Raw genomic sequence first — 16,899 nt, 5'->3', positions numbered from 1 at the left:
CTGAAAGGCCACTCTTCTTATTTTGGATAACATTAGGATCTATCCATCAACTATCTATATTGGCTTATCCTGCCCAGGCTTGTAAGAGGCTGAAACCTATCCCAGCAGACGTTCCAGGTTTGTTAAAAGTGCATGCAAATCAGGGCTGTCTCTGCTCTGGTCCAGAAGGAGGCGGTCACACACCCGAAGCTGTTCGATGACTGATGCTGAGAAAAGGCCGAAAGAAGAATAACTTCTGCACTTGAGCAGTTTAGTTACAACAGACAACTGTCGCTGCTCCCTCCCCAGTCAGACTGAAGACAGAGAGAATGAGATCTCATTAGGCTACCGTGTCATTCCAGTGAAACTTTAGCTGCTGCTGTCATTGGATAGACCCTGTAGTGGCTACTTCCACACAGGAAGTGAAACGATGCATTTACAACTTACAGCCTCATCGACTTTCCATCTGTCTCACATGTTTCTTGCATGCATTAACAATAAACTTTTTGGAGATCAGCTATCTAGCTAGTACAAGTTATGGGTTATGAGTGAAATAGAGCCGTTGTAGACAGTTAGATTGATGAAAATAGAAGCTTTAATGGTTTTGTGTGAGACAATTTAAAACATGGCTGAAACCCTTCCTGTGTAAACACGCCATACGGGTAAATGAGGTGTAAAAGTCTCTAACTCACGCTATGGAGATGCAGCATGGAATACTGAAGCCAGCAATGTAGCAGGAGCACATGATGAAAACTTTAAAACTGAAAAAAAAAAGGGAATTTCTTCAATCAATCAGCCTCTCTTCAGAAAGCTCAATATATTTATTATTTCTAACACAGGTCCTTGGCATCTGTGTATATTTGTTTTCTTTGCTCTCACTTGATTTTTCCACAGATCCTAATCCTAATTTGACATTTTCTACACGACAATACAAGGTTTATTCTCATGAAAAACATTTCTGTTTGTTTTATTTGTCTCAGTTACCTCTGCTGGAGTTCATACCACACTTCTATGTATCTAACTTAAAATGTCAAACTAAAAGTGTGGTTTGGTTTGTTGTGTTGCATCTCTATGGTAACATCTTTTCATCTTTGCCGTCGACACTCTTTCTTTCTTTTTTTCTTGAAGTATCCTCTTAGTATTTGTTGCAGCAGTGGCCCATTTTCCCCACAGGGATCATTAAAACTTCATCTCGTTACCTCTACACCTACACTAACCTTCTTCCCTCCTCCTCCTCCTCGTCTCATCTTTCTCCAAACTCTCCCTGAAGTTTTTCTCCCCAGAGGCTCTTCTTTTCTCCCCGCGTCTCCATTGTGGTGTAAGCATTTTGTCCTTGGTGCAGAGAAAGCGGTGCAGACGGATGGCGAGAGAAGACTGCTAGGAGACTTATTATGACACTCTGATGCAGACGTCCCTTTAAGAAAACACTGTTCTCAACTTTTCATCTTCTTCTGAACTCGCCGCTGTTTGAATGGTGAGTGCAGGGAATGAGATTTTAGAGGTTTCGAGTGGTAAACGGAGCCAAAAACTGCAAACAGCATTAACCAGCCACAAGCACATGAACACACACACACTCACACACAAACAAACACAAAGAAGCCTGGCTTCATTTTGTTCATTCTAATGGTAAAATGGTTTCATTTAAATCACTTCAATAACCTCAGGGTCCACGAAGGTAAAATGATCTGATATTTTACAAAAGAAAAAAAGAAAACCAAAGTATAAATGCAAATTTGTGTATCAGAACTTCTCAAAAGTCATTAATCATCTAAATACCCCTCACATTTATCTTGTAACCCTTTGGAGGAGCCCAACCCATACGCCAGGTACCTCCGGACTAAACTACTAAACTATATATTGACTATTGATAATTACAGTGCTTTTTACTTCTAATACTTCAGTAATTTAATCTACGCAGGACTGACTGGCCTGACCTGACTTGTTGTGGAGAGTGTTTATATTGCTGCACTTACTTGAAGGATCTGAGCATGTCTTCCATCTCTGGTTTTGATAAGCACTCATGGTAAACTTGGCAACTATATCTACACCATGCTGCCATATCGAGGACCTAACTGAACATGGTTAAAGCGCAGATAGAAAGGTGACAATGTTCTTACACACAAAGAGAAACATTTAGTACTGAAAGACGTCACTGTGATTCATCTGGAAATGTCGGGAAATTAGCAATTCAATAATGAATGAGTCCACATTTTGTCAAAAAGTGATGCCTGGTGCAGTCTCCAGCTGCTTTCGAGTCCTTTTAGTAAAAAAAATTCCAAACACATTGTATATCTTACAAATCAAATCTAACATTGAACACATGTGAAAATGTAAAGACTGCGAATGGGCACCATTGAACGCAGCAGGGCCCCCTCGGGACTCCAGCGCACAGGGAACAGGGACTGAAGACTTGATTTGTTAGGTGTACTAAACTGTTTCTGGCATTATCCCACAGTAATAGGACTCTGTCACATGCTTGATACTTTTTTGATGAAATCGTTACCTGACTCATACATTTTTAATTCGATGATTTTGCCAGATCAATGCTTTGGGAGACAACAAGCGTAGCACAGAATTCTAATGTTTCAGTTTACTGATCTATCAGCATCAAACCAAAATGGGAAGAATTTTATACCATATTGTCTTTGTATATATTTCACTAATGATCTAATTAGAAACATGAGAAGTTTCTGGTTTTGTGGAACATGTTTGTTGCACTAAAATATTTTTGGTTGTGCATGTCAGCTCGATCCAGAAATGGCACTTACATTGCTACATGCATCCATCCAACATCTGGTGTCTGCTGTTCCTGTAACCTACAGGTATTTTTACACTGGAGATGCATGCGTATGGAGCACACGTCATCATCACTGCCAGGGCATCCAAAATTGTTATGGAAATGAAGCTTGGAAGTGTGCAGCACGCAACTTTTTCCATAATATCAGCAGAAAATGCACTAGAGACAGCGCTTTTCTCCAAAAAGAAAAGAAAACAGAAAGAAAGAAAACAAAAAAACAACAAATTCCCAGGAGAATATACTGTAAACACGGCCCACTTTAGCCCTTTCCAAAATTACAAGATTGGGTCAGAAAGAGTGGGCAGCGGAGTGTCTGCTCCTCTGCTGGAGTGGTGTCGAAATGATTCAGTTTACACTGGCCAGCGCGCCCCGCCACAATCCCTCATATCTTATTTTAGCAGGTGCTCCCAGGCTGGAGCATGGGACCCCGCTTTGTATATCCCCGCAAGGCATCGTGTTTGCTGCATGATGGAGGGTGGAGGATGCTCAGGGCCAGCGAGGCTCATCCTTTCCCACGGGAGAGGAGTGAATAGCAGGCTATACTGCTGCCTAGGCCTGCCTGGCTTCCCCTGGGAATACATCCAGAGAGGTATAGACGTAGTGGAGGAGGGGCACCACGAGCTATTTATAGAGCAGGTAAAGAGGAGAGGTGAGGAACGAATGAGGAGAGGAGTGAGAAAAGAAGAAAACAAGAAGAGGAGAAACGGAAGAGTCTGAAAACATGTGTGAGTGTGACGTTCGCAGCCGACAGCGTCCACAGAGATCTGGGTTGACGTTGTCTGCAGCACCTGCTGAACAGAATGGAGCCGCTGACTTTTAGTGTGGCCTGCTGGTGCAAAAGCTAACAAAGTATGCCTCAACTTATTGATTTATGGTAGAGAGAGTTCACGCAGAGGTTAGCTGAGCTCAACCGAAAGGGAGCGAAACAGAACAGAGAGAATAGTTGAGTCAAGACGACAGTGATATTTTATCAATGCAGACTCCACTTGGAGCCCAGCGATCTTTGTGATGTTTCTATACAAGCCCAGTTCTGCCTCTGCCTTCCTCTTTAATAAATAAAATTGCTTGTATTCTTTATTTATTTTCCCACTCTGTGGATGTTCCAGCCGTAGGCCCCCGCGCTGTCAGCCTGTCTCAGCCCTCGTGCACCATGTATGTCTCTATTTCACACTGATGCCCTTTAATCATTTTCATCATTTCAGTGTGCTGACATTTTCACATATAGCGCTCTTATCATCCCTGGCTTATGCTTAATGATGAATGGTGATAATTACTGTCAGTCAGTGCTTCTAACCATGGTCACATCACGATTTCTGCTCTGGAGTGTGCATGTTTAAATGGAGAGAGGGGTCTACAATATCCCTGACTAGGTATCACAATAAGATGGGCCACATATTGCACCATGCACCGCCATGACACCATTAAATGAAAAATCTCAAGTAACACATAAAGTACGAGTGGTACACTAGTGATGTCATACAAAGCAGTGGTCTCTAACCTTCAGGCATGACACGATGCTTGGCCAAGAAACATTTATATACCAGACTTCAAGAAAAAAACAAAAAACTAAATACAATTATGTGATTTACAGAGCTATTATAGGCTATTTGTGCAGTAATTACCTTGACTTGGCGCAGTGTTTCTTTCCTGTCAAGCCCAGAACAACATGATCCTGATTTCACACTGCAGTAGGTCTTCCTTAGGTGATGAAATCAGTCAGCATCCATTTAGCCTCATGAAGCAGTACTCCTAACAGTGTTAAACTAGCATGCTAGCATGAGCACAAGCACAAATATCACGAGTTTGAGAGATGAGTAGAGATTCTTCAGGGGAGGCGGGTCTAATGTGTCTGTTATAATGCACAAAAATCTGACCTCTGTTAGAGCTGTTGTGCCACAGCCAATCTCTAATCCAGAAATACCCTCTAGAGCACCAAAGGTGTATTAATCCATGGTAGAAAATAGTCCCCAGTGCTCGAGTAATGTTTTGCTAAAACTACAGCGTCCTGCTGTTTCTGGAAATGACTTGCTCTTTTTTTAATTATGACTTATGAAGTATTCATTTTAAAGTATTTAGTATTTCCGTAGGAATGAATGGGCTCATTGACTGAAGACCGGGTAGGGAGTTAGAAATCACTGAGAGACAGCAGATCCAAGAAGGAAAGCAAATGTTTAGTGATGAAGGCTTGTTACGAGCTATTAATATACAGCTTTTAATGTGTACATGAAAAGAAAACAAGCATAATTCTAATCATTAACAAAACTAACGAACTGATGCAGGCAAGTCTTTCACCTCTGTTATGTTTTCTGACCCATTTGTCTCATTTTTAGTTAGCAGTATATCTGAAAAACCTGCAACATGAAATGAAATGGAAAATCTACATTCTGTTAAATTATGCAATTAATTGCCAGATAATTTTCACTATTTCCGTAATGCGGATGCAAATTCAGATTTATATAATTAAGTATATTTTAGATTACCTTTATGTATGAAAATACATAAAGGTAAGGAAATTACAAATTCAGGAGATCATTTCCTCTTGATGGAGGCATCTGTGAGTTTCCTAGATTAGCAGCTACTTCACAAGCATCTGCATGTTCATCCACTGTGCAGTGATTTCTAGCAGAGCTCAACCTTCCATCACCCTCCAGCTTCCTCTGCTATGAACACAAGTAGCCTTTGTTCCTTCCATTTTAGCCAACTCTCCATGAGCTACAACAAAACGTTATCATTAAGCACCAAGTCAGTAATCCCCTGGGAATAACACATGTGATTAATGACTCTTCTCTCCTCGCCAAAGTCTTGATGTACTCTTTTAAGTGTTCACATGCATGTGAAAGACATATTGTCTTTCTCCTGTGTGTGTGTGTGTGTGTGTGTGTGTGTGTGTGCAGCCCAGTCAGGGTAGCGTCCTGATGCCGTCCGCCTGAATGAGCGCCGTCATGCAGCCACCAGCTGTCCATGCAGTGACACCGCAACGCCACGCAGAGACTGAGGATGAAAACGCCAGCGACAAACACTGAGGGACACGACTCAGAATCAAAGCATGAATAGAAACACTCCGCGTGATGACATGCTGCTGTATTCATGTGTTCGTTTTCCCCACAGAATGACGTGTCGGAGTGCGGAAAGTTGCAGTGCAGAGCTTTTCCTCCTCTGTCATCACAACCAAGCAAAGTCCCAAACCTCGCAGGGATACACAAGCTTTGTTGTTAATCCACTTTGAGCGCGAGTAGATGAATGAATTTGGCTGCGCGCATTTAAAACGTCCGGGTATGAACAGAAGGCAGAAGACGGCAGAGAACAGAGAGGAGAATAAACGGGAGTTTGGACTCCCTGCTTTGACTCCGCTTGTGGGTTAGCCGCTGCTGAATCGCTCAATTAAACATCAGTGGAAGGGCTGTCTGTAAGATCTTCATCTTGTCTGTTTGATTTTAGTCTTCCTCTTTTTGGGCTCCACTGTTGCACTATTGGATGATAGCTATTTAATCCATATTAATGGCTTTTTCTCAGTTGTGTGTAATTTTCTGGCAACTTTCCAGCATCAACCATCATATCGTTCATCTTCAAGTCTGCTCTCCGTGTTTTACGGGACCTCGCATATGCACGGCTGCCGTGATTAGTCGTTGTATCCATTCACAGTGATAAAACACAGATGTAGCGGCGCTAAAAGAGAGGAGAAAGCAGTAACAGATAAAATAAATCACTCGCGGGTGGCATAATGGCTTGGCAGTCTAGGAGACTGTGCTGTAAACGCGGAATTACAGCTTCTCCCTCTTCAACAGCCAACTTTTTCTAACCTTTGTGAGTTATTTTAACTGTAAGACATCATATCACTAAAGGATCTCGAAGCACTCTTCACGTCTTGGCCTGTGCTCTGGATGTGTCTGAGGGTAATGATGAATTTGCCGTAAAATGGTGATAGTACACTGTCACACTGAGGAGGTCAGGACGGGCAAAGGTTCTTTAAGGCTTCATTCACTGCACAAACAGTCCTGTCCTTCGACGACGGGCGGGTGTTTCTTACTCTACCTTTTTTTTTTTAACATTAAACACTTCGGCAGGAGGTAACTCACAGGCTAGGCACTGATGCAAGACATTGAAAGAGACTTTTACAAACCTTTTGCCAAAATACCCATCATTTGATTTATTCTTTATTCTTCCTTTTTGCTTTCTCCTCTATCTGTGAGCGTGAGTTCGACATTATAAACTCTTCTGTTCCCTTTAGACTAATACTTATACCAGGCATTAATATCATCCCTGAAGAGATAACTCGGTTAGATGGAGTGTTTGCCTGAGTGTGTGTGTCTGTGTGTGCGTGAGCGAGCACATGAACACATGCATGTGTGCCCGTGTGCATCTGTTTGCATTGTGTGCACACAGGCGTCCAGATTTTCATCAGATGAGAAATGAGTTATCTGGCCCACCCACCCCCCCTCCCTTGCCACATATTAATTACATCAGGTCTGTGATATATGGACAGATTACTGAGTGTAAAACACATTATTTCCTTATGGAAACAGGCGCCAGGAGAGATCCATCAGCCTGCATCACAGTCGGTTTGGGGCTCACTGCATCATACGTGAGCATCCGGCTTACCTGCCACCATCAGAGGGGGAATCTATCCTGCGGCGCACCATCTGAATACACGCCTGTGCTCACCAGAGAAACGTCTAAAACAGCATATGATTAAGTTTACCTGACAACCACCTCTTCTGACTGCTGTCTCTCTGAGCAGAACCTCTTTCCCTCTTAGCAAGGACCTTGTTGGACCACGAAAGTAAATTATTTTGACACAGTAACAGTGGCGGAATGAAAGATTTTCACGGAGGCTCAGACCAGTTTTTACTTTGGGAAAGCGTGCTAGCATGAGCATGAGTCATGCTCAGTTTTGGGTGACTTCCTTATTTACTCACTCAAGCAATGAGCAACAAGCTCACAGCATTACAAGTACACCAGGGAATCATATATGAGGAGCATTTCTCATGTATAGCCATCGACTGATGAAATCATTTGTGATGCTGTAATTAAAGTGAGACTTTGCAGCGTGGAAAGGGACCACAAGCAGGAAACAACCAACATGTCAGGTGACCGCACACTTGCACTTCCTGTTGCACCTTTGTGATAAAACTATTGAAGTGTTTTATCTTAACAAACAAATGGTGACTGATCAGATAGCGGCCAGTTGGCTTACCAAGGTTTAGTCTGAGATGGCTGCGGACGCCGCTCACCACGCCTTGGCTCCGCCACTGTTCACGTCCTGCCTCCTATCAACCGTACATGTTGGTTTGATTTAGCCCAAAGCCTCAACCAAGCACTTCTAAACCTAACCAACGCAACAAGACGCTGTCCTGCCAAAAGGGAAGTCAGATCAGAAAATGCGGCTGTGAGGAACTGTTGTGTTAAGCCACGACGAACAACCTGTGGTTCAGTCTGGAGGACTCGTTGATGAATTCACACACTGTGGTCTCAGCTTGTTGCTGTCTGAGCCGCCGTGACTCAGAGGAAACATTCCTCACAAAGTGAGCTGAGTACAAACTCTGAGTTTGACCTTATTAGTTGGCTGGTTCTTTGTTCCCGCAGCTATTGGAACAGGTTGGCAGGTTTGCCAGCATTTATCAGAGCATATTAGACCTTCACTGGGCTTCTATTAAACTTAATGAACATTTAAATCCTTTAATGGAAAGAAGGGAATTGAGAGCGGCAAATTATCAGCTAGACGCTCTCCGCCGGTGTTGATAAAGACACCCGCCGATGGAAGTTGAAGAGACGCATTTAAGACAGCAGCCTCCTCCTCTTTCCCCCTCTTCATCTCACTTTGTTCTCACCCTGTGACTGTCTCGCTCACGCCTTCTCTCTCTCCTTCTCTCTCTCTCTCTTTGGCCATATATCCCTCCATCACGCAGACTCTCTTTTGTTTCTAACACTTGCTGCGTTCCCCTGTCTGTCTGTAACAGAGGAGAGGGGGCTGCTGCTGCAAAGCCAGGCCTCCGTCATTCATCAGTCCCCATGAAGGCAACATCATAGAAATCTCTCTCCAGGAGGGATGTGCTAACACAGCCACAACACCAGCCCATTACAGAGTTGTCAAGCGTCGCCTGCAACCTTCTCCCCCCGTTTCTCATTCTTTTGCCTTATCCTCAGCCATCCCAGTGAGGGATCTTCTGCCCCACATCCGAGCAGAGCGGAGAAACATAAATTACCCAATGATACAGCTCCGATCAGAGAGCATAGCAGAGCGGGCCCAAGGGCTGCTGAACTCTGGCCAGCCCAGCATCAGGTCCTGCTAATGGGTGGAAAGGGCTCAAGAGAGGCCCCTGCTTTCTGAGGCCTCGCCTGCTTCTGGCCGCAGCTCGGGAGGACTGGCAGACCTGACTGTATTGATCTGGTAGCTCCTATATTCCTGTCGACAGCTGGCTAACAAGGCTGATGTCTCAATAAAGACCGATGCCTTGGGGAGAAAAGGGGGAGCAGCCAGCCAGCCGACAGCAACCTCTGTTAAAACAAACCAGCAGACAGAGGGAGGGAAAGGTTCACGCCCTCTCTGGTTATTTAATGTGCTCCCACAATGCTGCACATACAGGCTTTCCCCCCTCAGGATGAGACTGGAAACTGTTGCTATTGAGCTGAAACTGAGAACGGGTCAAGAGCCAAGGAAAAATACAGCTTCAATAATTACTGACGTGACAGGTGAGGCCTGAATTTTCTTTTATTACTTTCAGTGTGGTGCAAAGAAGTAAACTGCACTTATTTGCTGGCAAAGCGCAATTAATAAGCCTCACGCTTAAACAACGATTTCATAGTTTCAAGGTGAAATCACGAATAATTAATGCAGAGCTCTGTCAGGACAGACTTGTCCCACCTGCTACCTCCTCTCTCCTAATGTTCTTCTATCTCGTATTGACCAGGAACTGACAGCTCTAAGTGATTGAGCAAAACAAACAAAGCAAGCGAGTGTGCATGTGAGAGAAACACGCTGACAGATGATGAGGCTGCCGATCTATTTCAATGCACGAGACATGAGGATATAGTCCGGCAGCTGTGCGTGGCGAGGAGGTGGAAACAGGCGGCTCCCAGTCAATAGAAGGCGTGAGGAGCCGAGCTACGAGACGCCGTGAAGGGAAACGTCTTTCCCTGTCGGCCAACCTGCCGAAGTGTCTCTGAGCAGCACAGTAAGGAATACACACTTCAACGCAAATGCAGCGCTACAGCTTCAATGCTTTTTTTTCTCTGTTTTCTGTGAGAGAAAGGGCTCACTTCCAAGCTATTAATCGACAAATTCTTATGTATTTTTCTGGTGTAATGTTACTAAACATGCGGCGGGTATTCTATTGACTGAGGAGAGATCAATACAAACTGCAGCGTCTGAGCTGACTGTAGCACTGATCAAAATCAAAAGCCTCAGTGTTTTTTTTTTCACAGACAAAAATTTGTCTTTGCTTTTTATTGCACAAAGAGAAACTGCAGCTCCCAGCTGTGTGGCTCTTTTCAACTTTTCCCTCTTCATTTCCTGTTTTCTCTGCAATTTCGGTGCCTCTACATCACGTTCAAATCTGAAAGTAATTAAAAAAAAAAAACGGAAAAATCTCATCGTGCCCTGCCTCTGTCTCTTTCCCCGTTGGTTCTCCTGCAGCAGAGGTATGTGGTAATAATCATCCACCTACAGTTTGCTCATTAGCAGCGAGTCCTGCTCACTGCATGGGTCTTTTCATGTTCCTCAGTACTGACAACAACCTGGAGGAACGCGCTCTATCCTCGCCGGGAATGCGACGGTGTGAAACAGCATGCAGGAGTTGAATAGGGGACGGTGCCCGCAGACAGGAGGGGCTGCTCAGGGAAACCACCACCTCCGTACAGCCGAATGATTCAGTACGCACACACATTCACAGCAAATGTGGGAGCCACGGATACAGCAAGGTTTGCTCTTCATTTCTTGCTCCCTGTGTGTGTTTGGCCTACAACGATTTTTCTGAAGGCTGGTTCAAATGCTGATAAGCCGTATTTTTGGGCCAATAACTTTAATATGGCCATTTTCAACCCTCAAAATAACAGACTCAGTGTTTCCCCTCTGAAATGTTTCCTTGAAAACATTATTTGTGCACCAGATAGCTCTTGTTCCAAGGACTCTTGCTGCTGTGGTGATGTTTAGAGTTTATAGCCTCCTAGAACTTCAACCAAAGAAAGTTCTGTTTTTTTGTAAGGAAAAGAGTCTAAAACAAAAACTTGTGGGTGTATATCACAAGGAAAATACGACCTACAGAGACCCAAAATGTCCAAAAATTGCATTAATTTATAACATATTCTGAAATAAAGGATCATGTGAGTAAATGTGAATGAAATCTAATTATTAACAGTGGTCATGTGGAGACGGAAAGTGTTCAAAAAATAAATAAAAGTATAAAACAAATTAATGGTATAAATGGACTGTATTTATATAGCACATTTCGAGTGTGACGACCACTTAAAGCACTTTTACAACACATATATTGATGTGAATTACAATTATTAACAGTGGTAATATGGAAACACAAAGTCTGAAATAAATACTTTAAAACTTTATGAAAATTTTCAACACACATATTGAAATACGCTGAATACACACAGTTTGTATATATAACCATGAAATTGTGAAATCAGTTTTTTTTATTACTCAGCTCAACACTATGACATGAGTATAATCCCACTAATATATAATGTTGCTTTGTCTGAATCAGCACAGAGAGCTGGCTCTGCCCTGTCTGTGTTCATGTCGATGAAAATTGGTATGATGAAGTAAAACAGTCATCAGGAAAAATGGTGTTTGAACTTAGGGGGGGTTAAATAAAAGCTGGAATGAAATAAAAATGCCCTGAAATTTTCCTAATGTTTCATTATGAGCCAAAATGTAAAAATGTTTTGGATTATTTCACAATTTCATGGTTATATTTTTACATGTTTATTCATCCGATGATTTATTTCATAAAGTCTGAATAGTTTAATTTTGAACACAGTTAGTCTCCACAATACCAATGGTAATGCTAAAAATGAATTAACACTCAACTGACTCCATCAGTCGCACGTTGTTTCATGAATAGGAGGCTGAATTACATTGTGGTTGTCATACATTGTCACACCCTCCCACTGGAACTTCAAAAAAATCAGCATTACACATTTTTAGTAGTTATTTTTATGGATTTTATAAAAATAGGGAAAGAGAAAGACAGGCGGCGTGTGTAAAATAATGCTGGTGAAACTGCAGTTTTATCAATATTGCATTTTTACTAAATTTTCATTTGACTATGTATTTCCAAATTTGGTTGGAATTCGCTAAAAGTTTTAGACAAGGTGAAGGAGTGAGTGTTAAGGAAATTCTCCTTGAAATAAATAAACCATTTAAAAATATGCTTGATTACCTGTAAAATGTAAGTTACACAGGTGTCAGCAGATCTGAACTCATACATGGGACATGATGGTTTTCACGGGACAGTGACAGTATGCATCTCAGAGAGCTCTTTTTCACTGTTCCTCTTTAGACTTTGTGAAAACGAGGTTTTCCACTTAAATAAATACTGTTTAATAACAGTATGAATGATGCTCGCTATGAACTTAAACACGGAAAGTAAAGCTTTACATCAGCTTTTCAGGTGCTAAACGTCCCTGCAAATGAAATATAAGCTCAGCTCCACAAGATCCCTGCTGGTCCGTTACTGGTTCCAGCCGCTTCTATTTTTCCTGTTTCTGGGGAGAAAAAAACAGCATCTGATTCTGTAATAATTACTGCGTCTCAATGGATTCACTGCAAGATTCCTTATTTCACGTGTTCTGATGGAAAAATAAGCAAACGCGGAATGAGATGTCAAAATATTAAGACTAGCTTTCCCTTTGTCTCATTCCTCCCCCCATCCACTCACACACACACACACACACACACTTACACAGCACTCCAGCACAAGGAAACAAATGACAGGGTTTGAAGGACACTTGAGTTATGATGTGGACAGGATTGAATGCTCACATGAGTAAGTATTGGTAGTGGATATTTGTTTGTGGATACGCGAGATGAATATGACTGCAAACATAAACAGTGAACAAAACCAAAATGGCTGGCCACGGCTCCTGCTCGTATGTCTAACATATGTACGCGGCTCAGTCGCGGCGTCCGTCTTTGCGAGTGCTCTTGAGTGTTATGTGTGTCTGTAGCAGTGCGTGTGTGTATGAGTGTGTTGTCAAGTGCAGCTCTGCATGGATGTGTGAGTAGTTACCTGTTCTTCCACCAATTTAATTTCCAGCTCTTCATTCATTCCAAAGGTTATCTCTTCCATGTACACGTAATATTTGTAATTGCCCTGGAGTTGGACCGCAGCCAAACCAGAGCGAAGAAGAGAAATTAAATTTTCAGCACTATCATTTTTAAACGCAATCAGATTTCGTTTAAACATCAACTATTTGCTTGGGCTTAATTACTATTTTGCCCCTAATCACATCCAAAGTAGAATGAAAGCAGTGGTTACTTTTTCTGCAGAATGTTGAAAAATTGATTTGTTTTCCTTGTGTTTATTTAGATTAATTAGTGTGCAGGATAAGAGCAAAATCTAATCTTGGGCAACGTTATATTCACAACTCTCTGGTGACCTTTTTCTTGGAGTGAAAACATCTTTCTAGGATAAACCGGTGGAATAGAAATCAGCTGATTCATTCACATTGATTGAAATGTTAAATAACTAAATAGGACCAACTATATTTTCAAGCTGCACAGTTTTCATCTCATGACAATACACATAAAAGAGCTCGATGGAGGCCCAGGAAACCACTCGAAGGCTTTGCTCACAACTTTCCAACACTTTGTTTAGAGCCTGTGGTTGTCTAATCCAGCCGTCAATCTGAAAGGACTCTGATCAAACAGTTCAAAGTGTTCCACAAGTGTGAATATATTCTGTTCAGGTTCGCATTGACAACTTCTCATCACCTGTAGGATAATAAGAGCATTTTCAGTGGATTTTAGTTTCACATGATGGACTCATTAATGTTTTATGGGGAACTACCAAACCTAAAACACTGAATTTTCTTCATTTTAGGAAATTGCTTTGGTTCAAAATGAGCAGATTTAAACTGTTGGTGCATCAGAGGCGCATGACATACAACCAGACTGACTGACTGGTTGCAGCTGAGGAACTTTGTTGCATGTCACATCCCTCTGTCTTACCCACCTTTCCTGTCTATAAACTGTCAACTATTAATTGATGGTAAGAAAAAATGATCTTTAAAAACACTAAATACAGTAAATATTGAAAATGTAACCAGCTTCATTCTATTTGCATATTACATAGTGGAGCATTTTGGATCCAAAATGGGCCTCACAGTCTGCATTAAATGCATTCATATATATGTATGATCTACGGACATTAATTAACAAATAACATGATTATATTGAGTGAAAATTGTTTGTATAGAGGACACTATTTTATTGTCATTTTTAGATAGTGACTGATTAATACGGCAACACGGCCAATAAAATCCATCCTGCAGTTTCCATCCGTGGGACCACTGACCTGCAGACATGTGATGGACATAAAACTCTTTTATTTCACACCTGGATGCAGATGGTTCAGGTGAGCACTGTAGTCAGTGTGGAGTGGGATAAAGAATCCAAATTCAGTAAGTTTAGAGTAGGTGACAGGACAGAAATAACACGCGTATTATTACACTTTATTTATCTGATCGCACTGAATCATTAATCAGAAAAGGGCAACGATCATCACAGGAGAGGTTGAATGAATTTGAATAGCAAAGACACGGGAGCGGGAAAGAGGCGGACGCTTGACATGGAAGTCAATAAGTGAAATTAGAGTCCAAACAGGAGCAGCGGGGAGGAAAAAGAAATAAAGCCTGACATGCAAACAACACACGATGCTAATGGCGGGTTGTAAATGTGGTCGCCACCGAGGCGACACACATGAGGACGTCTCGTCTGTCTGCCTGCTCGGCAGTCCCCGCTTCCTGCTCTGTCTGCTCCGAGGCGGCCCGACTCTCCCATCGCGACTTTACACAGCTTAATGCGGGATAAGTGGCTGCCCTCACCTCTCCACTGCTGAGGTGATTCCACCGGAACCAAAGCACTGATCTCCCTCGCTTTTTTCCCACTATCTCATCCTCTTCTTCTTCTGCTGCTGCTTTTTTTTCCCTGCAGTGGTTAGCTGAATGTTTCCGTCGGGGGCCAAGAAGGCCCTAACAGTCGAATCACTGCTGTCACTCAGCCTCCTGAGACCAGACCTATGTCAAGGACCCTGTCACACACATACAGACACACACACACACACACACAAAGAAGGGCACCAGGGGACTTTGTGGTGTGTGTGGCATTAGTTGAACAAGTGACAACAACAGTTTTCCGTCTCGTGGTAGAAAGATGAAGGACAGGAGGATGGAAGTAAACAAACCCAGGCTGGGCTTAAGGGAGCAAAGTGTGACAAGAACACACACACACACACACACACACACACACACACATCGTTTAGGAAACTCAAAAGGAAATACACAAGCAGGAATCACAAGGATGTTCACCTCAGATCACGTATAGGACGGAAACAGCATAGGCACACACACTCACACACACTTTCACGTCACTGCCTAACCCTACAGCAGACACATGCGCTGTTACTGCAGCTGACACGCAACCCGGGCAAATATGAGCAATGTCAAAACGAGTTCACACACACATACACACACACACACACACACACACACAAACACATCACCCAGATTTCCTTGAGTTGTTGTGCAGAGCAAACTTTGATGTCATGCCCCGGGTTATGTGTTGTGTGCTGTGTGGTTATATTTGTTGCTGTGTGTGTGTGTGTGTCTGTGTGTGTCATGTGCGGGTCGCGTTGGCTTGTTGTCAGTGTGTTTTCCAGGAGCTCCACATGTATGAAGTTAATCCCCCCGTCAGAGAATATGCATTGTTTAACTCTGTCTATGCAAATGAGCACACACTGCCAGACACACACACACACACACACACACATACACTCTTACCTTCATTGCTGTTAGTTCCTGCGGTGCCCAGAGCCTGTAGTGATATAGTCCATAGCAGCATCGCAGCCAGCCCCGGATCTGAAGCCATGGTGTTCTCCCTCACACCCCGCCAGTCTCCCTCTGCCTCTCTCTCCCTCTCTCCTCTCTTACTCCCTCGCCCTCACTCTCCCTCTCTGCCACTCGCTGCCTCTCTCTCCTCTCCTTCTTCTTCTTCTGTGTCCCAGGGTTGAAGCGAGAGCGAGAGCCGGCGCTGAGGAGAGTGTGAGTGTGTGTGTGAGTGTGAGGGCTGCGAGCTCATTGGGTTGGAGTTAGAGCCTGCCTCTGTGGCTCGCTTTAGTCTGCCGGCTGCCTCACGCACACACACACATACATACATACACTTTGGGCAGGCAGCCGGAGGGGGGGAGGGACCGGCGCGTCTGTCAAAGACTCACCAGCCAATTAGAGCACGGGATCAGCCGGCGCTGCACGCTAAATGCTCTCTGTGTTGCCACACCCTCCCGTCCTACCTACCTGTCCAACTCTCACTTTCTGTTTATCTCTCTGGGTCATGAGCTGGCACACTGCATCTCTCTCCCTCTCTCTCTCCCTCTCTCTCTCTGTTATTTACCCTCATTTGTCATTGGCTCGCTTCTCCCACACACACTCTCTCACCTACCCAGTGGCAAATATCTGACTGATGGGATGAACTGAAAGCAGCAGCATGTCTGCGAGGCTCAAGGACAATGATCGGCTATCGATCTCCTGTATTGTATTCATAAAGCTATTATCTACAGTATGTCCAGGTGCAGCAGAGTGTGTCCTCACATGGTTTTGTGTGTGTGTGTGTGTGTGTGTGTGTGTGTGTCCGTTATTCAAGGACTATGATCATGTATTGATTCATGTGATGGTGGGGAACTGAAAATGTGCCAGATCACAGCACCTGTCCAGATCAATTGGTTTTTCAGTCAGGTCATGCTGCAACACAAAACAAAACACACACACACACACACACACACACACTGCTACAAAGTAAGATGAGCTGTGTTGAAGTGAAATCATTAAAAAACAACAATGGTTTATAAAGCTGATTGGAAAAGATTTGTTGTCAATGTTATTTGTATTAAATGTTA

General features: G+C 43.2%; 1 protein-coding gene across 1 annotated transcript in view; it reads right to left on the bottom strand.

Moving 5' to 3' along the window:
* epha8 (eph receptor A8) overlaps positions 1 to 15,875 on the bottom strand; it is a 98,183-nt gene extending 82,308 nt beyond the window's left edge. The window contains exon 1 of the mRNA XM_041956049.1: positions 15,788 to 15,875. Within this exon, the coding sequence (XP_041811983.1) occupies positions 15,788 to 15,875 (88 nt within the window). The remainder of the gene's footprint in view (positions 1 to 15,787) is intronic.
* Between the last annotated feature and the right edge of the window lie 1,024 nt (positions 15,876 to 16,899).

Source organism: Chelmon rostratus, chromosome 2 (assembly GCF_017976325.1).
Source record: "Chelmon rostratus isolate fCheRos1 chromosome 2, fCheRos1.pri, whole genome shotgun sequence".
NCBI classification, from domain to species: domain Eukaryota; kingdom Metazoa; phylum Chordata; class Actinopteri; order Chaetodontiformes; family Chaetodontidae; genus Chelmon; species Chelmon rostratus.
This window is presented reverse-complemented; position numbering and strand designations above follow the sequence as displayed.